The sequence below is a fragment of the Asterias rubens genome, chromosome 5 (genome assembly GCF_902459465.1).
Source record: "Asterias rubens chromosome 5, eAstRub1.3, whole genome shotgun sequence".
Lineage (NCBI taxonomy): Eukaryota > Metazoa > Echinodermata > Asteroidea > Forcipulatida > Asteriidae > Asterias > Asterias rubens.
The window spans coordinates 12114906-12132599 of record NC_047066.1 but is presented as its reverse complement, the minus strand read 5'-3'; the positions used below and the strand labels follow the sequence as shown (position 1 = coordinate 12132599).

Here is a 17694-nt window from a genome sequence, read left to right as displayed (position 1 = left end):
AGAAGCCAGGCCTGGATTTACCCGTAGGCAACACAGGGCATGGCCTCTGTTGCCCCTGGTCTTGGCCTTGGTGCCCCTTCAAAAAAGCATTGAAGGCTGTCCCTGCTTTTTACACCAATCCAAAGTACAGGATAATTACGGAGACAACCAGACTGGTTTCCAAGCAACTAGCTAGTGGCTGCCTTGGGGCGACTCATCAATTTAAATCTTATTTTCGGACTCTGCTTAATTGATGAGTTCATGAAATGAAATACATGTACACAGTCTTATTATGTTGAGGGTTGCCGATAGTAAAAACCCAAGTCGGCCTGTGATGGAGATGTTCAACCAGAGTCCATTGAACCCTTTGAAATGGATCTTGAGAATGCGGCACAAAGCAATATCAATTTGGGGATCAAATGTTCTCCTGCAGCGGAATGGTTGATTCAATTATTGGAGAAAAATAACATGTCCCCAGTTAGGCCAAATAAAAAGACAAAAACATGTTTAGCGTCCCCGCCCGCTTCCTATTTAGAGGCTGCCTCCTTTTTTTTTTACAAAAAAATTTGTTTACGATCTCAGAAAGAAAAAAATCATTTAGAAAAAAATAGATTAGCCAGTTGTATTAAAAAATGTGTCAGAGGGCCATTTGAAAAAAAAGGCCCTCCTTCCTCTTTTTTCAAAAAGGGAGGATGTTAAACATTTTTTATTTTTTATTTGGGCTAACATGTATTGCCATAGGGTACCTTCTGAACTATCCTCTTGGGCCGATTGGCCGACCAACATGAAGAAAGTGCAGAAGGCTGGCGGGCAAGCACCACACACATAGCTTCCCTGAAGACGTAACATGTACGCTGTAGCTTATCAGAAAATCAAATTCAACAATTAATTTAGCATGGACAAGAACTTCAAATGTTACAGGTACATGTACGTTGTGTTATATTTTGCCTCTTGCAAAAGAATCGTCATGTATTAATTTTGTTTATTACCCTTACACTGATGTGTGTTAGCACTGTACATTCCTTAGTTCTGTGAAAAAAATCACAGGCATATTACTCGGGTGGGATTCGTACCCATGACCTTTGCAATTCAGCAGTGTCTTAACAACTGAGACAACCCAGATTGCCCGGCAGCAAGAGGCTAAATTTAGTTTTTTTTTTAAGGCAAAATGTGTAGGCAGAAATGTTGTTCACTTGGTTGCACATAACTTAAACTAATAGTATGGTCTGATCCACATTTTCCGCTTATTGTGTAAGCTTCAAATTTCTGTGCTGAAGCTGTGTAAGCGAAGAATGTCTAGTAACATGGAGTACGCATGCGCCAAAGCAAAAATTACCTGCTAACCTATGAAATACGCTTGACATTTAAAGCCATTGGACCCTTTCGGTACAGAAAAAAAAAAATAAAAGTTCACAGATTTACAAATAACTTACAGGATTTACAGAAGGTAGTGGTGAAAGACTTCCCTTGAAATATTATTCCATGAAATGCTTCACTTTTTGAGAAAACAGTAAAACAATATCAATTCCTGAGAATTACGGATTTATTTTAAACACATGTCATGACACGGCGAAACGCGCGGATACACGGGTGGGTTTTCCCGTTATTTTCTCCAGACTCCGATGACCGATTGAGCCTAAATTTTCACAGGTTTGTTATTTGATATAGAAGTTGTGATACACGAAGGCTGGGCCTTGGACAATAGTGTTTACCAAAAGGGTCCAATGGCTTTAAGTTTGGAATTCCCTGCTTCCATAAACGCCGATTCTTTGGTGACTGCTATGAATCTTGGTCCACAGGTTGTTTGAATAGTGGAAAAACCTACACAATTTGAAAAAGTCTTTAACAATTCTTAAGAAGCCTCTGGCAAATAGATTGTGGGGATTAGTTCAATGTAAACATTTGAGCTTTTGAGTCTGCTCTTTTGTGTTCTTGGACATTTTCTTTACCTGCTACCATCAAATAAGGCAGGATGGAGAGAATTTTATATACATTGTAGTTAAGCATCTTGCTGAAGGACACTAGTTTCACGATCAGGATTCGAACCCACACTCAGCTGCCCCATGCAAGTTTAGTGACATTTTAGATCTATTGATTTATGCTGTGGAAATTAAAACTGCAAAACTGAAATCTGAATGGAGTACCATAACTTGGGCCCATGCTTTGTCTTTTGCAAACTGCATTATAGGTTTTGTTTTACTGTGGCTCATGTTTACTTTTCCCCAGCCCTAGATCAAGGTTTGCTGTTGGCTTGTCACTCTCGGTCCTCCAGCTTTAAGCACTGGACCCTGATCGAGTATCGTTGAACATTGTCATAAATTGTATAGTGACACACTTGCGTTTAAAATCATGTATGCAGGCCTTGAACTTCACTCTTGGAGGAGCACATCAATTTCCATCTGGTCAGGGGCACTTCTAGTTCTACATGTATGAGGAAAATGTAAATTTGTACTGGACACTTGCACAGGGCCCTAGGGTGGTACCACAGCAAAAGTTCAGGGCACAACAGCAATTGCTGTGGGTGATGTGGGTTAATTTTTAGGCCTGTGTATGGACAGTGTAGCTACATGGCATAAAGGCAATGGGTCGATCCGGCCTGTCAATCAAACTGTGCGCGTTCACCCATTTTGACCAATCACAGCAATGATTGTGGTCGGACAAACTCGGTCATGCGTGCGCGTATATTTGGCACGCGCGGCAGAATCGTGCAGAATGTCATTGGGAGTGCTTGTACACGTGTCTTGCTCACGTGGGCGGTGGGCGGAGCTTAGTGGAAAGCCGGAACGGTCCATTGCTGTGGGTGCAGTGGGTTATTTTGAAGCCAGTTTATGAACACTGTAATGTAGCTAATGGGGCATGCTGAGTAGCAATGAAGTGTTAGCCAATCAGGTCACTTTGCCTGGTCCTCAGAAGTTTTAACTGGCTCGTTCAAACTGTAACAGCCACCATAAACACTTTAATATCATTGTTTGGGTAGATCTGTAAGTGTAGGCTTTAAGTGATTAACAGTGTTGTCCATGTACACATACATTACACACGTACCTTCCCTTATGATGTAAACCAACATGTTTACATGCACAAAAGCTGAATGTTATCAAGAGTCAATGTTTGCTGTCCTCATGTACACAAACAAGAGCAAGAACATTATGTTGGCTTTGTAAATATCATGGGTTTAAGATGCTGCTGATTATATGTGTTAAATGAACACGGTCGCTGATTTGTTAAAGCCATTTGACCCTTTCGGTAAACAGTATTGTCCAAAGCCCTCACTTCGTGTATCACAACTTCTATATCAAATAACAAACCTGTGAAAAGTTAGGCTCAATCGGTCATCGGAGTCGGGAGAAAATAACGGGAAAACCCACCCTTGTATCCGCGCGTTTCGCCGTGACATGACATGTGTTTAAAATAAGTCTGTAATTCTCGCTATCGAGAATTGATAAAAGTAAAGCATTTCATGGAATAATATTTCAAGAGAAGTCTTTCACCACTACCTTTTGTAAACCCTGTAAGTTATTTGTAAATCTGTGAACTTTTAATTTTGTTTCTGTACCGAAAGGGTCCAATGGCTTTAAAGGAACACGGTCGAGTTGGTCTTTGAAAAGCGTTTAAAACTGCATAACGGTTAGATAGATAATTTAAAAGTAGGATAGAATGATCCACACAAACATGTCTCGAACTTGAACGGTTTTCTTTTTACGTCGCAAACAAACATGGTCGGCCATTTTGTGGAGTCAAAATCATAAAATGGCCAACCGTGTTAGTTCACGACGTATAAGGAAAACCGTACAATTTCGAGGCATGTTTGTGTGGATCATTATATTCTACTTTTAAATGATCTTTCTAACCATATACATTTCATAACAAACAAGTTTCAGACGCTTTTCAAAGACCAACTCCCCCAATCCAAGGCAACATGTCCCTTTAAGTGATTTCATGGTTTTACGCTTTTCTTTCTTTTCCTTTTAGCCGTTGTTGAGCAAAGCGTTAAAATTAAGCTTTTCTTTTTTCCCTCCATAAACTCCAAGTACAAGACAAGGCCCAACTTTATAAAGCTGTTTAGCAGAAAAACTGCGTGACCAATTTCTTTGCTTAGACAAAAACTGCATGACCGATTTCTTTGCTTAGAAAAAAACTGCATGACCAATTTCTTTGCTTAGAAAGAAACTGCATGACCAATTTCTTTGCTAGCAAAAAATTAGTGGGCTCCGCTCGCAATAATGTAAACTTTATGGAATGTTGTCTGGTAACCTGTTTTTTTTGGTTAGCAAGGTTTTCCTGTGCTGAGTAGGTGCTGAGCTGGTCGTTTTTTTTTTTTGCGATATCGCCGAAAATACAGAGCAGAAGGAATAATCCCTAATAGGACTATTACAATCTGCCAAGCCCTAAAAAAACTGTCAGTAACTTTTCTGAGACTCAAATTTTGGGGCACAATTTAATTTTTAATTTTTACAAAACCTGATTTCTTCAAAGTGAAATTTCAACATGCTTTGTACTTTCAAAAGCTGCTGTAGGTTTCTAGCCAATAGTTTTTATTGCTCTGATTAATTTTAAGACTGATTATCAAATTCCTTTAAAGGCACTGGACACCTTTGGTAATTGTCAAAGACCAGTATTCTCACTTGGTGTATTCCAACATGTATGTAAAAAATAACAAACCTGTGAAAATAATATGGGCTCAATTGGTCATTCAAGTTGCCAGAAAGTAATGCTTTTAGATGCCTAATAACAGGAGCTTCAGGCTGAAAATGTTAATACTTGAGTGAAAAATTTCCTTTTTCTCAAAAACTACATTTACTTCATAGGGAGCCGTTTCTCACAATGGTTTACAACATCAATAGCTCTCCATTGCTTGTTACAAAGTAAGTTTCTTTATTGAGTATTATTTTGAGTAATTATCAATAGTGTCCAGTGCCTTAAAACGAAAGCTCTGACTAGCTTAAAACCCCACTTTTTAGGATACTGCGATTTTGCACTATTTCAAACAGTGGCTCTAAAAGAAACAATAACAGTGGGGCTGATATAGTTCAGCTACCATTTACTGCGGTATTGCTTGGCACATTGTTAAGTGTCAGGAAATCATCAACCATAGTCCACTCACTGCCACGCCGACTGTGATTGACATTGTGGACCAGTAAGATTGCAAATAAAACTTGTTACTCCTAACTTGCCCCCCACAAAAAGAATAAATCAATTACTTGTATCTTGGAATGTTATGGAGTAATATACACTGCCTATCTAAAAGCAACAGGAGTGAAAGAACTTTGCAAAAAGGCTGCCTTTTTTCAGCTTCTGCTTAAATCAAAACAGCCCCTCAATCTTTTTATTACATTTATCCTGCTTACTGCTACTTATTGTTATTTTTGCATTACTCCATAGTTACATACATGTACTTGTCAAATTTTTCATCGAAGTGTATGGACACAAATGTGTATCAGAATTGATTTTAAAGAAGGGAAAAATTGACCCCTAAATTGGGATGGCCCTGCTTGCGTTATTATTATTATTATCTTATTATTATTCGGCATGACAACCACATACAGTACAAACATGAACAAAACAGAACCCTGTGGAAATAAAAAAGTTTACCCAAAAACTGTAGCCCAAAGGCCTTCAATTCCAATATCCCTTCAATTCCAATATCCCTGGCCATATATTAGAAATCTATAATTATTTTAAAGTATAGAGGGGAAAGAGTATGTACAAGTAGGTATATTTTTTTCTGCTAGTTAACATGTTTTCTTGCTAAAACATGGAGGAAGGAACAAGAATTGCCTTTTCATCAGCACCGTGCCAACTAAGGGTATAGTTTTTGCCTGCAAAAAGTGAATGATGCAACAATACAACTTGTTCGGTTAGTTTCCTCGCATTTTTAGATAAACTTTGCTTCTATGGTTCTGTATATGTGCACAATCGGTTCTCTTCTTGTAAGAAATGTTGAATGCAAAATAACCCATGAACCAGGTGACTCAACAAGAAACATTATTTTTATTTCAGCACAAACTGAATTTAGTTCAATACAAACAATTTCCTTTTCATACATTGAGGTTTTTTATTTTTAACCCCAAATTCTGCGATATAATTTGTTGACAAGGCAAACAATCACGGACGCTTTATCTGTCGAAGGAAAAACCACTGAGAAAAACCTCAAAAAAAGCCGCAGAACTTGGAGTGTCAATTATGAAGTGGGGCCAAACACTGGATATAGTTAATATTGATACGCCGGCAGTTCATAATTACCTGATACAGGTTGAGAACTCTTGTGGACTCTAAAAGTTGAGATAATAAAGGTCAGTGTGAAGACAACTCAGGGTTAGTCCTAAACTTTTTTTTTTTTTTTTTTTTTGTCGGGTGGTTAACTTTTCACTTGGACTTGTTGTCTTCCAGGTTTTGTACAAGATTGGTAACTATTTTGATTTGTTTGTATTAATTTTTTTATTTATTTTTTATTTTTTATAGTTGTGATCTGTAATAATGTGTTTATTTGGTTGTCTGTAGGTTGATTTGTGAACGTTGATTATTTTAAAAACTCTTTGTAATTTGATCGCAATGCTGCAAATGTCATTTTATGGTAAAAAAACATTTCAAATCAAATTAAATCAAATCAAATCAAATCAAATTTAAATCATAAAACCCAATCAACAGTATTGTTGTAAGACTGACATTTAATGCCATTTGCCACAATCTCAAAATAAAGAATTTAACGTAGTCTAACAGTACTTTGGAAGCAATTTTATTAAAATTGTACTTAATTAATGGACCACTTGAAAAGTGTATAAAAGTAGGCATGTAGCAGGCCTATGGGGTACATTTTCAAGCACATGCCTACAAATAAGTATGTAACTTAAATCCTCTACTGATGTATTCTGTGGCATTTATAGCCCGCAGACACCTACTCTTTGCATGCTTTGGAAGTCTGGTAGCAGAGTTGCCGTACTGTACTTGTGCAGTATCCATGTACAAAATACAATGTGTGTTATGAATAGTAAGGCAAAAACCCGTGTGAGAAGCAACGAATCTCGCAATGATAATAACGTTATAAAGATAAAAAGGCGGCAGATTCAAACTGTTGAGTTTACCGATCCCACTATCTCTCAAATTACTACCTATCATAAGGATGAACACGAACGGCAGGGTAGAAAGAGAACTTTGCACCCTGTGTGGCCAGAGGAACTCTGGAGTGTGCTTCATATGATCATACAGCTCTATGAAGTGATGTTGTTTAGATATACTGTATTAAGAGACAGTTGCAACTTGCTCTTTTTGCTTGGTGTCACAACATCTGATGTTGTGTAAAGACCCCTGATAAACCCAAACTCAAGGGTCACTTTGAATGTATGTTTTACTAGCTACTTTAATACAGGCGTAATGCCTGATTCATGGCATGTTGGATTGCTCATTTCAAAGTGACTCGAGAGCGGGCCGTGATTAAAAAGCATCAACATTCCTAGCTAGGCAACCACTGTATAGGTTAAGAGCACCATGTTTAATTCATTTGAACTGATGGCTTTGTCTGATTGGGCGAAGAGAGAGGGAGAGAGGGGGGGGGGTTTCTGTTGTCAGGATTGTATCACTGTATAATACTTTATGATCAATGAGCAAATATTACCACAGGAGACTGATAAGGCGAGGTTTATAGCTAATGCTATTCCATGGTTTGTCAGTTAGGGTTTGTTATTTGCTTGAAGTATTATGTGTGTTGTACTGGAGGTGCCTTTTTTTTATGAGTGCCCGCTGATTTTGAAATACAAGAGGGGATTAACTAGTATGGAATGGGTAGCATGGAAACTGAAGTGAGGTGAATTTGCCTGCAGTGTTTTTGTTTTCTTGGCGGCTGTGACCGGTTTATAATTCTGAAGGAATAGAATCCAGCTCTGCTTGGGATAAAAACAACAACGTGTGGGTTTTGCGAAGTGTTTGAAGAGTCTCGGCTTTTGTTGACTGTGTGATCATACATATGTGCAAGGATCAGTGGTTGGAATTTCCTCACTGTAGATTTGGATGAATTAGATTTGCGGATGATATAGCAGGTACATTGGCTGAAGCATCTTTGGATTTAGGTTTCTTTTAAAGGTGAGATCAAATTTGGAAATTATTTCTTGAATGTACGTGCATGTAGTAATAATAGTAATAATAAGCAGGCATTATATTTTCTGGTAAATGTTCTTTTAAAGGCACTGGGCACCTTTGGTGTTAGTTTGTCAAAGACCAGTATTGGTGTTTTATGCATAAAATATTGTAAATCTGTGAAAATTTAGACTCAATTGGTCATCGAAGTTGCACAAGAAAAATTAAAGAAAAAACACCCTTGTTGCACAAATCTGTGTGCTTGTACATGTAGATGCCTGATTTGTTTTTAATATTTGAGTGAGAACTTATCCCGTTAATAAAAACTACGTTACTTCAGAGGGAGTCGTTTCTCACAATGTTTTATACTATCAACAGCTCTCCATCGCTTGTTACCAAGTAAGTTTTTATTCCAACAATTATTTTGAGTAATATATAACCAATTGTGTCCGGTGCCTTCACTCAAAAACCTTTTCCTATAGCCTATAGTAATTATTTATAATAAACTGGCATTTATAGAGCGCCTTTTCCCAGAAGGTGCAAAGTTGTATAGTTGTGTCCAACACAGTTCGAAAATCTTCAATAAAGATGGCAAAATTATTATAAAAAATTACTGATCACAAAACAAGTGGGTCTTCAGCAATTTCCTGAGTGTCTCGTTGAAGTTGGGTTTTACTCTTCATTCATGTCTAGGGATTGTACATATTTATTTGGTCCTATTAGGCCAAATAAAAGAAAATACCAGTTCATCGTCCAGGTGAAGAGGAGGATGAGGGCCTATTAATTTTTTGTTTTTTATTTTTTATTTCTATGTGGTTATACCCACAAGTTTACTATTAATTATAGTTTAAATTCTTATCTTTAGTGAGGTTAATCTTTCGTCCCTTTTCCCAATCCTCGTGCTTCAAGCTCCATGAAGGGATGTTCGCTATTTGTGTTTTGGATGATTACATGTGTTCAAATCCTCTTATATGTCCAATCCGATTACATGAATATGCCCATGTTTATACAAGTGTAAATATTGTGCCTTTAAAGACAGTGGACACTATTGGTAATTGTCAAAGACCAGTCTTCTCACTTGGTGTATATCAACATATGCATAAAATAACAATCCTGTGAAAATTTGAGCTCAATTGGTCGTCGGAGTTGCGAGATAACTACTGAAAGAAAAAACACCCTCGTCACACGAAGTTGTGTGCTTTTAGATGCTTGATTTCGAGACCTCAAATTCTAAACTTGAGGTCTCGAAATCAAATTCGTGGAAAATTACTTCTTTGTCAAAAACTATGTCACTTCAGAGGGAGCCGTTTCTCACAATGTTTTATACTATCAACCCTCTCCACATTACTCGTTACCAAGTAAGGTTTAATGCTAATAATTATTTTGACTAATTACCAATAGTGTCCACTGCCTTTAAGTATGTTTTGCATGGTAGATAAGTGGTAGACTGTATTATGTTTCCTTTCATATAGCAGCCAGTATTTTATTGAGATGAGAAGATATTGATGCAGCTCTCCATATGACCTGTAGCTGCAGGGTAAAAATTGATTAAAATGTGTGGCGTATGCAGCCACTTTATATCTTTTCTTGAGTGTACAAATGATACCTTTGAAGAAAACATGTGAAAAATTGATGCATTGAATTAGCTACATGTAAATGGTGGGGTGAGTTGATATTTGGATCATTTATTAAGAAGTGTCGTGGCCGAGCGGTTAAGAGCATCAAATTCAAACTCTGGTGTTTCTGATCAGCAGTGTGTGGGTTTCGAATCCCCAGCCGTGACACTTGTGTCCATTGCTCTGCCTTCGAACGGGACGTAAAGCCGTTGGTCCCATGTGTTGTGTAACGCATGTTAAAGAACCCAGTGCACTTTTTGAAAAGAGAAGGGGTTGGCCCCGGTGTTCCTGGCTGTGGCTGCTGTATGCGCCGTAGTACCTTGTAAACCCTTATAAGGTGCTAAATAAATGGGTCTTGAAATAATAATAGTAAAAACAAAATACCTAAAACAAAATAAAAAAAATAAAAAAAATGCATAAATTAATAACAATAATAGTTATTTATATTTATACCGCGCACATGTCTTTTGAAAATTGTACAGGTTCTCAAGCAGTTGGCGAAAAGCATTACTTGTGGCTTGCAGACTATCGGTAACTAGAGACCACTATCATTTAGGTATTGCAAACATCATTAATACTTAATGTTGTTCAAGCAAAAAAAGTACCGATTTTTATTAAGCGCTTCTTTGGCATCTCACCGTTAGAAGCTGCGCTGCATATTTTTGCTCGCTCTACTTCAAAACAGTTTAAGAAGGCAACAACAATTGAGAGCTATAGTAAACACCCCACAAAAGAACTGATTTTTAACAGTATAACCCCAGTAAATTTTATGATTTAGGTAAACAGTAGCCAAGTTACCGGGCAACGATGCATGAACTCACAGCACCAATCCGTACCTTGATACGAATAATCCACTCATGTTAAACATCATAATACTCTCAGCCATGAAGTATTAATAGGGTTCCAGGGGGGAGCTGCCACAGATTTAAAGTAACATTAGGCCAAATAAAGTAAAATACCTGTTGATCGTCCCCTCCCTCATTTTTTTTTGGCTGCATTTAAAAAAATTGTTTTTATTTTAGTTCACACTTTTTTTCAAAAAGTCACTGTGTTTTTCTCATTAAATTGACTACTCTTTTAAGAACTTGTAACAACAACAAGTTAGTAGTGACTAGTAAATACTTGGCAGCCACCTTTGAAAATTGCCCTCATCCTCCTCTTTTCGGAAAAACCTGGACGATCAACTGGTATTTTTGTTTACTTGGCCTTATGTCTTCACCCCCCCCCCCCCCCTTCGAACCTTTGTCCCCCATTAATTAACCATGTGTCTGGCCCCTTGATTCTGTCAAGCGGTGACTGTTGAACCATGGAGGTAGAAATTGAACCAATTACAGCGTTGATTAAACCACGGTAAGAGTATAGGCAACATGAGAGTTGTAAACGGCAATGTTATCGTGATATAACCCAATTCGTTGGGATCAATTTGTAAAGTAATAAGGTATTCAACTCACTGAGGGGAATGCTTTTTGAGAGTTTAGAGCACTTCAGGTTTTACTTCATAGGAATACGAGTTCTTGTTAAAGGTAGGCATAGTGTTGGATTAAATTTTCATTTTGTGGACGACACAATTTGTGTTTGTTTGAAATAATTTGTGGGCAAACTTGTAACTGTAACTTTTGGAATGTGGTCTTAGGGGACCGCTATGAAAAAGCACCGAATTCAAGCTCTGGTGTTTCTGATCAGCACAGTGTGGGTTTAAATCCCCCCAGTCGTGACACTTGTGCCCTTTAAGCCATTATACACTTTCGACACAGAAATATAATTAAAGTTCACAGATTTACAAATAACTTACAGGGTTTACAGAAGGTAATGGTGAAAGACTTCTCTTGAAATATTATTCCATGAAATGCTTTACTTTTCGAGAAAACATTAAAACAATTATCAGTTCTCGTTTTCGAGAATTACGGATTTATTTTAAACACATGTTATGACACGGCGAAACGTGCGGAAACACATGGGTTTTCCACGTTATTTTCTCCCGACTCCGATGACCGAGTTTATATTATATAGCGCCTTGAGTACCTTGTTTGGTAGAAACGTGTGCTAGGAAGACTTTGATATTACTATTATTATTATTACTATTAGTATTATTCGAGAGAGAGAGATTTAAAAAAAAATCATTCTGAGGAAATATTTCTGCATGGAACTTTTTTTCTGACTCTGCGTATATAGTGAATTCCAATTACGGATTTCTTCTTCCTGCGTCATGGACACAATTTCTGTAGATTTTTGACAATATCTCAAAAAACACTACCACCTTTAGAAAGTTAAATTTTACAGGCATGTATCTACATTTATCATAGGATTAAAACAATCGAAAAACAAAAACAAAGTTAAACTTTGCCTTTAATTGTAATTAATGTGCGAATGTTAAACCTGGAGGAGTTAACCCCATTCAATCATGCACGGCTGGGCACTGAGCCGTATAAAGAGATTAATCAAGCGTCTCTAACAGGAACTTTCTCATTTGAAGATTGATTAAGACAAAGAGTGAGCGAGGGAGAGATAAATGGAAAACTTCCAGGCATGAACACAGAGTCACACTTTGAAGGCACTGGATTAGTTTGGTATATCTAAAATTATTAAAAGCATAATATACTTGGTAACAAGCAAATTAAAGGATAGTTGTTAATAGTATAAAACATTGTGAAAACGACTCCCCTAAAGTAATTTTTTTGAGAAAGAGGTAATTTTTAACTTAAATATTTCTTTTGAATCTGAGAAAGACTGAAAGTGAAAACACACTAATTTGTGCAACAAGGGTGTTAATTTTCTTTCAATGAAAAGAGATTTTTGGCTAAATTTGGTCATCGAAGTTGCAAGCTTGCAACTTGCTTACAACTTTGAATTTTGCAACTTCGATGACCAATTGAGCAAAAAATTAATGTTCACAGGTTTGTTACTCATGCATACGTTTGGATACATCAAGTGAGGATACTGGTATAATTGGCAATTACCAAAATGTGTCCACGTCCAGTCATCTAGTGCACAAATTTATGCAACAATGGTGTTTTTGCTTTAAATATTTTCTCTAAAGACCAAATGAGGTCAAATTTTCTCGTATTTTGTATTGTATGCATAAAGTTTGGATACACCAAGTGAGGGTACTGGTCTTTGGCAATACCCAAACTCGTCCTTTAATACATCTACCCTGGGCAGTCTTAATTATACTCTCATGCTCTCTGCTGAGTTCTGCTATATTAGCCCCAGGGTGTATCTAGGGAATAACTGTGTGATCTCGTCATCTATAGTAATTTACTCGATCGGAAAGACCAGAGGAATTCTATTTGCTTTATGGACCGTTGTGCGCTGTCTGGCACAAAATGTGATTCGGCTTGTTTTTATGATAATGATTTTCAATGTTGTTTGAGCAACTGTGCTGTATGTTGATTAAGGATACTGTGGTCTTGGCGGTGTTTAGTTTCCATTTCAATATTCTGTTTTCGTCTTACACAACAGACTTCAAGTATACTTGTTTTGTTTTAATTACTGTCTGTACATTTTGAAATACTTTGTCGTGAACACTCAACATCAAATCAATATTTCACTGCTAAACATGTCTTTGTATATTGTACACACAATAAACTCTTTAAATTGACTTTACTTTAAGCTTTAAACTCTTATAAATTCCCTTCTCTTTTTGAGAGTTTAATTTTTCATTTCAAAAGACACTTTTTAAAATGTATGCATTTTAACTAAATTTTCACCAAAAGCTGGTGGGAATAGGCCATGGGCCTAAATGTCATTTTAGGCAATCTCTCACAAAAACTTGTACAAAATCAATGCACAAATTCTCTAGTTTTGTTTTGTTTGTTTATTTGTGTAAGATGAGAGAGAGAATGTTGTGATTACACTATTCAAAATGGACACGGATTACATTTCAAAACGGACAGTATTAAAATGTATGCATTTTAACTCAGTTTTGACCAAAAGCTTTTGAGTGTGATTAGGCCATCGGGCCTAATGTGATGTGAGGCAATCTTTAATAATTTTTTTTTTTTAAATCAACACAAAAATTCATTTAGTTTTGTTTCGGTTTGTTTGTTTGTTTAGTAAGATGAGACAGAGAATGTTGTGATTGCACAAGAGGAGAGCCGGCTCAGGTAGAATCTCAAAATGAATGGTTCATGGAGTGACGCATCGGATCGAAGCGGGGAACTAGACCTCGTCAATCCAGGTATGTATACAATGTACATGTAGACTGTTTCATTTCAATTTTACCCAAACACCAATGTGTGGTAAGCTCTGTATACTCTGATACTCGAGGGAAACAAATCAATGGGTAGCTGGGTAAGATTCGAACTCTGGGCTCAGGTCTCAAGATGAATGGTTCATGGAGTGATGAATTGGATTGGAGGGGGGAACTAGACCGTATCAATCCAGAATCCAGGTATGTAGACAGGGGTTTCCCCCGAACTTTTTTGTTCACTCGCCGATCAGCATCAGACGAGTCAACCAAAATTTTGGGTCGCTTGCAAGTTTTGTCACTAGCCCACATATAATAATGTACACAATTTTAGAAGCATAACAAAAATAATAAAAAAAAAAACAGATGTGAAGTTTGCAAACTTGCCTTTTTCTTATCACCTTATAATACCTTTTTCATCAACAACCATTTTCGTGAATCGTGACATGAGGAACAGGTTTGTAGAACTTCTTTCCCAATCAAATCTGTGTGCGGTCAACAACGCACAATGGGACAAAACTGCGGTGAGAGCGGTGTGTTGATGAGTAAGAGGCTATACTTTTTGCATGAAATATAACTGGAATAAATCAACTGATTGAGTTATTTTATCATTTTGCCTACTGTGTTCTTCATAGTAAGATGTTTATCCAATTCTTTTTTTTATAACTTTCTGCCAGGATCGCAGTCTGAAGCCTCGGGGGAAGAGTTTGAAAGTTCCGACGAAGCAGACAATGACGAAGGAGAGGAATTAGACCAGGCTGAAAACAGAAACGAGCAGAACTTTATCCAGCGTCAGGTTCAGTCAGCGGAGGAAGCTGACCATAACATCGAGGTGGAGGATGATGGTAATGCAGGACATAGCTTCTCAATACCTCAGAGAATTAATCCACAACTATGACTATATATCCTACTAGAAATCTTTGTTCATGCTCGCAAAATCTTCTCACTCCTTTTCCAGCCACCACCAAAGCTTATGGGCAAAGGGCTTTTCAGGTTGCATCTCCTGACCTCTGAAATTCACTCCACAATAGTATAAAAGACAGCTTCCTTCTATAACAGTTTAAAGTCATTGGACACTTTCGGTTAACAGTATTGTCCAAAGGCCCACACTTATAATATATAAAATAACAAACCTGTGAAAGTTTAGGCTTAATTGGTCATCAGAGTCGGGAGAAAATATAAGGAAAAACCCACCCTTGTTTCTGCACAATCGCTGTGTTATGACATGTGTTTAAAAAAAATCTGTAATTCTCGATATCAAGAATTGATAATTGTTTAATGTTTTCTCAAAAAATAAAGCAATTCATGGAATAATATTTCAAGAGAAGTCTTTCATAATTACCTTCTGTAAATCCTGTAAGTTATTTGTAAATCTGTGAACTTTAATTTTTTTTTTTTCCGAAAGTGTGTAAAGGCTTTTTCTTTTTCTGAATCACTTGTATGATTATCAGCTCGTGCATTGAGCCTTCTTGAATACGCCTGTCCTTTCAGGAACATTTTTCCTACCTGGAGTAGTGTCTTCCACAAGACATCAAAATAGTTATCGGCTCAATGCACACGCTTGATCAGGGACCTATAACCTTACAAACTTTGCTTCTTTATGTCTACGGCGCACCCAAGGGGGGGGGGGGGGGTGCTCGGGGGGCTTGAGCCCCCCCCCAAGAGGGTCCCCCCAAAAGAAAAGAAAAAAAAAAACAGAGAAAGAGGCAAGGAAAGAAGAAGAAAGGAAAAAATAATAATGGGGGAGGGGAGGAAGGGGAAAGGAAAAAAGAGCCGAGGGAGAAAAGTCGCAAATGCGTGTGTAGTTTTTGGTTTTTACTTCTGGTGAAGTATTTTCTTTTCTTCCTTTGCCATTCGCATTTTTTTCTCTTTTATCTGGGATATTCAATAGTGTGAGGTGCGAGGTGAACGATTTTGAACACATCTTATGCAATGATCTTATGACAACTCCCTTGTGTAAACTTGCAACAATAACATATTAAGCATTTGAAACCCGTTGTCCGGGATAAAATACATCTCACGTCGTTCTTGGTTCTTCTAGTACTACACTTAAATTTGAGAAACGCCAGAAAGTTATGTTTTTTTAACCCGCGATGTTTTTACTGAATATGCATGAAACCAGATACCGACCGACCCGATCGAATGTTGATCACCACGCGTTGCTTCTTAAGTTCTTTTCCACATTTTTCATTTTAGTCGGCTATGTTCAGGGATTAAAAGGTCTGCAATCCTACCCTTAACAAATTGCACGTCACATTTATGCCCTGGTTAAAGTTATAATTTCATTTTTTAACAGTAATCTGATAAAAATTATTATTATTATTGACTATTATGCAGGAGAGGCTCTGGATAACTCCGGTGACACCCTAGTGTCTCTTGATGAGGACCTGGCTGGGGTGGACGGTAGCAAGCCGAGCCACGGGGTCATAAATATGCACCATGTGGATATGATACTGGATAACATTGATGCTGAGCTACACAATATTATTAATAGGGTAAGTCAGTGAGAGTTCTTCCATAGTGGTGGTCTTCCTGCCCGATTTCATTCATTTATTCAGTAACATTTGTTTAAATTAATGTCAATGCTATCATTCATTACCTCAATGCATAAATATGTAGACATTACACAAGCAATACATATTAAGAATGAGGTATGGTATATTAAGTATGGGTAAAGGTTCAATGATAAACAGCAAATTAATGACACCATTTGGTTAAAGTGAGTTGCTTTTGCGCCCTATAACCTATGGACAGACAAACATTTAGTACAACTTTGGTACAACCAAGGTATAGTAAAACGGACCAAGGACAAAAGACCGTAATGAATATGACGTCACCTTTCAAATTTTTGGCCGACAAGATGGCGTCTGCGAGCATGTGCGTGTGTGCAATTGTGCCATAGAAATCAAACCGGGAATGCTGCGTGCTTCTTTGATGTACGCGTTTAGACGCTTATACGGTTTGACCTACAATATGGCGACTTTTATAGCAGCAAAAGGGGTTATTCAATACGGTCTATTGAAGCAGACAGGACAAGTGTGAGAGCAGGCCAACAAAGCTTACAAATTACACTTAAATTTTAAAGCTCGTAAGCACATTTAAAAAAATTAATGATCAACAAGATTAGAAAGCCTTTGACCATAGGAGAGTTTTTTTCTTGCCAATTCTGTAATGTTCCTTTAAGTTAATTTCTTTATTTTATTTTCCCTGTCAACAGAGCAGAACAAGTGAGGCCAGTGAACATAGCTTCCAGTCTGGCCAACCAAGAACTCAACAGACATTGGGTCAGGAAATACATACGCCAGGAAGTCTGTCTGAGGAATCAAATGACGATACAACGGCTGATGAAGAAGAGCATGGTAACTGTTTAATCATTTTTTTGAATCAGCTTTTTTTTTGACATTTATTTCACACAAACAGAATATGTACAAGGTATTATTTATGTCATAACTTTTTGTAAAACTTGTCTGCATTGAATTTATGTGATAAATATCAATGCTGTACCGAATTGTATGTACACCAGCGTATCTGTATGCTTCACTTTTGAGATGGCAATGGCACCAGGCATTTCCTTCTTGGTAAAGGACACCCTATGAGGAAACTGTAAATTTCTACTGGAGCATTTCAAGGCCACCAAGGCAATGCATGACCAGGGGACATGGAGGCAATCGCCTTTGTTGCCTTGGTGAAGTATTAGGCCCGTGTATAGACGATGTGACGTCATACGAATACCATAACATGATTTGCACGCATATTGCCGGGCAAAACCTTTGTGTTTTGGCAGCCAGCTAGAAAGTGGGTGCAATATTACCATGACTACATGTACGTGACTTTTTGCCCTGCGAA

At 37.5% G+C, this 17694-nt stretch overlaps 1 protein-coding gene across 1 annotated transcript in view; it reads left to right on the top strand.

The window, feature by feature from the left end:
* Positions 1–17694, top strand: part of LOC117290169 — a 59749-nt gene that overhangs the window by 17490 nt on the left and 24565 nt on the right. The window contains exons 3-6 of the mRNA XM_033771425.1: positions 13716–13839; positions 14526–14693; positions 16186–16343; positions 17066–17207. Coding sequence (XP_033627316.1) covers positions 13779–13839; positions 14526–14693; positions 16186–16343; positions 17066–17207 — 529 coding nt within the window. The 5' untranslated portion in view covers positions 13716–13778. The remainder of the gene's footprint in view (positions 1–13715; positions 13840–14525; positions 14694–16185; positions 16344–17065; positions 17208–17694) is intronic.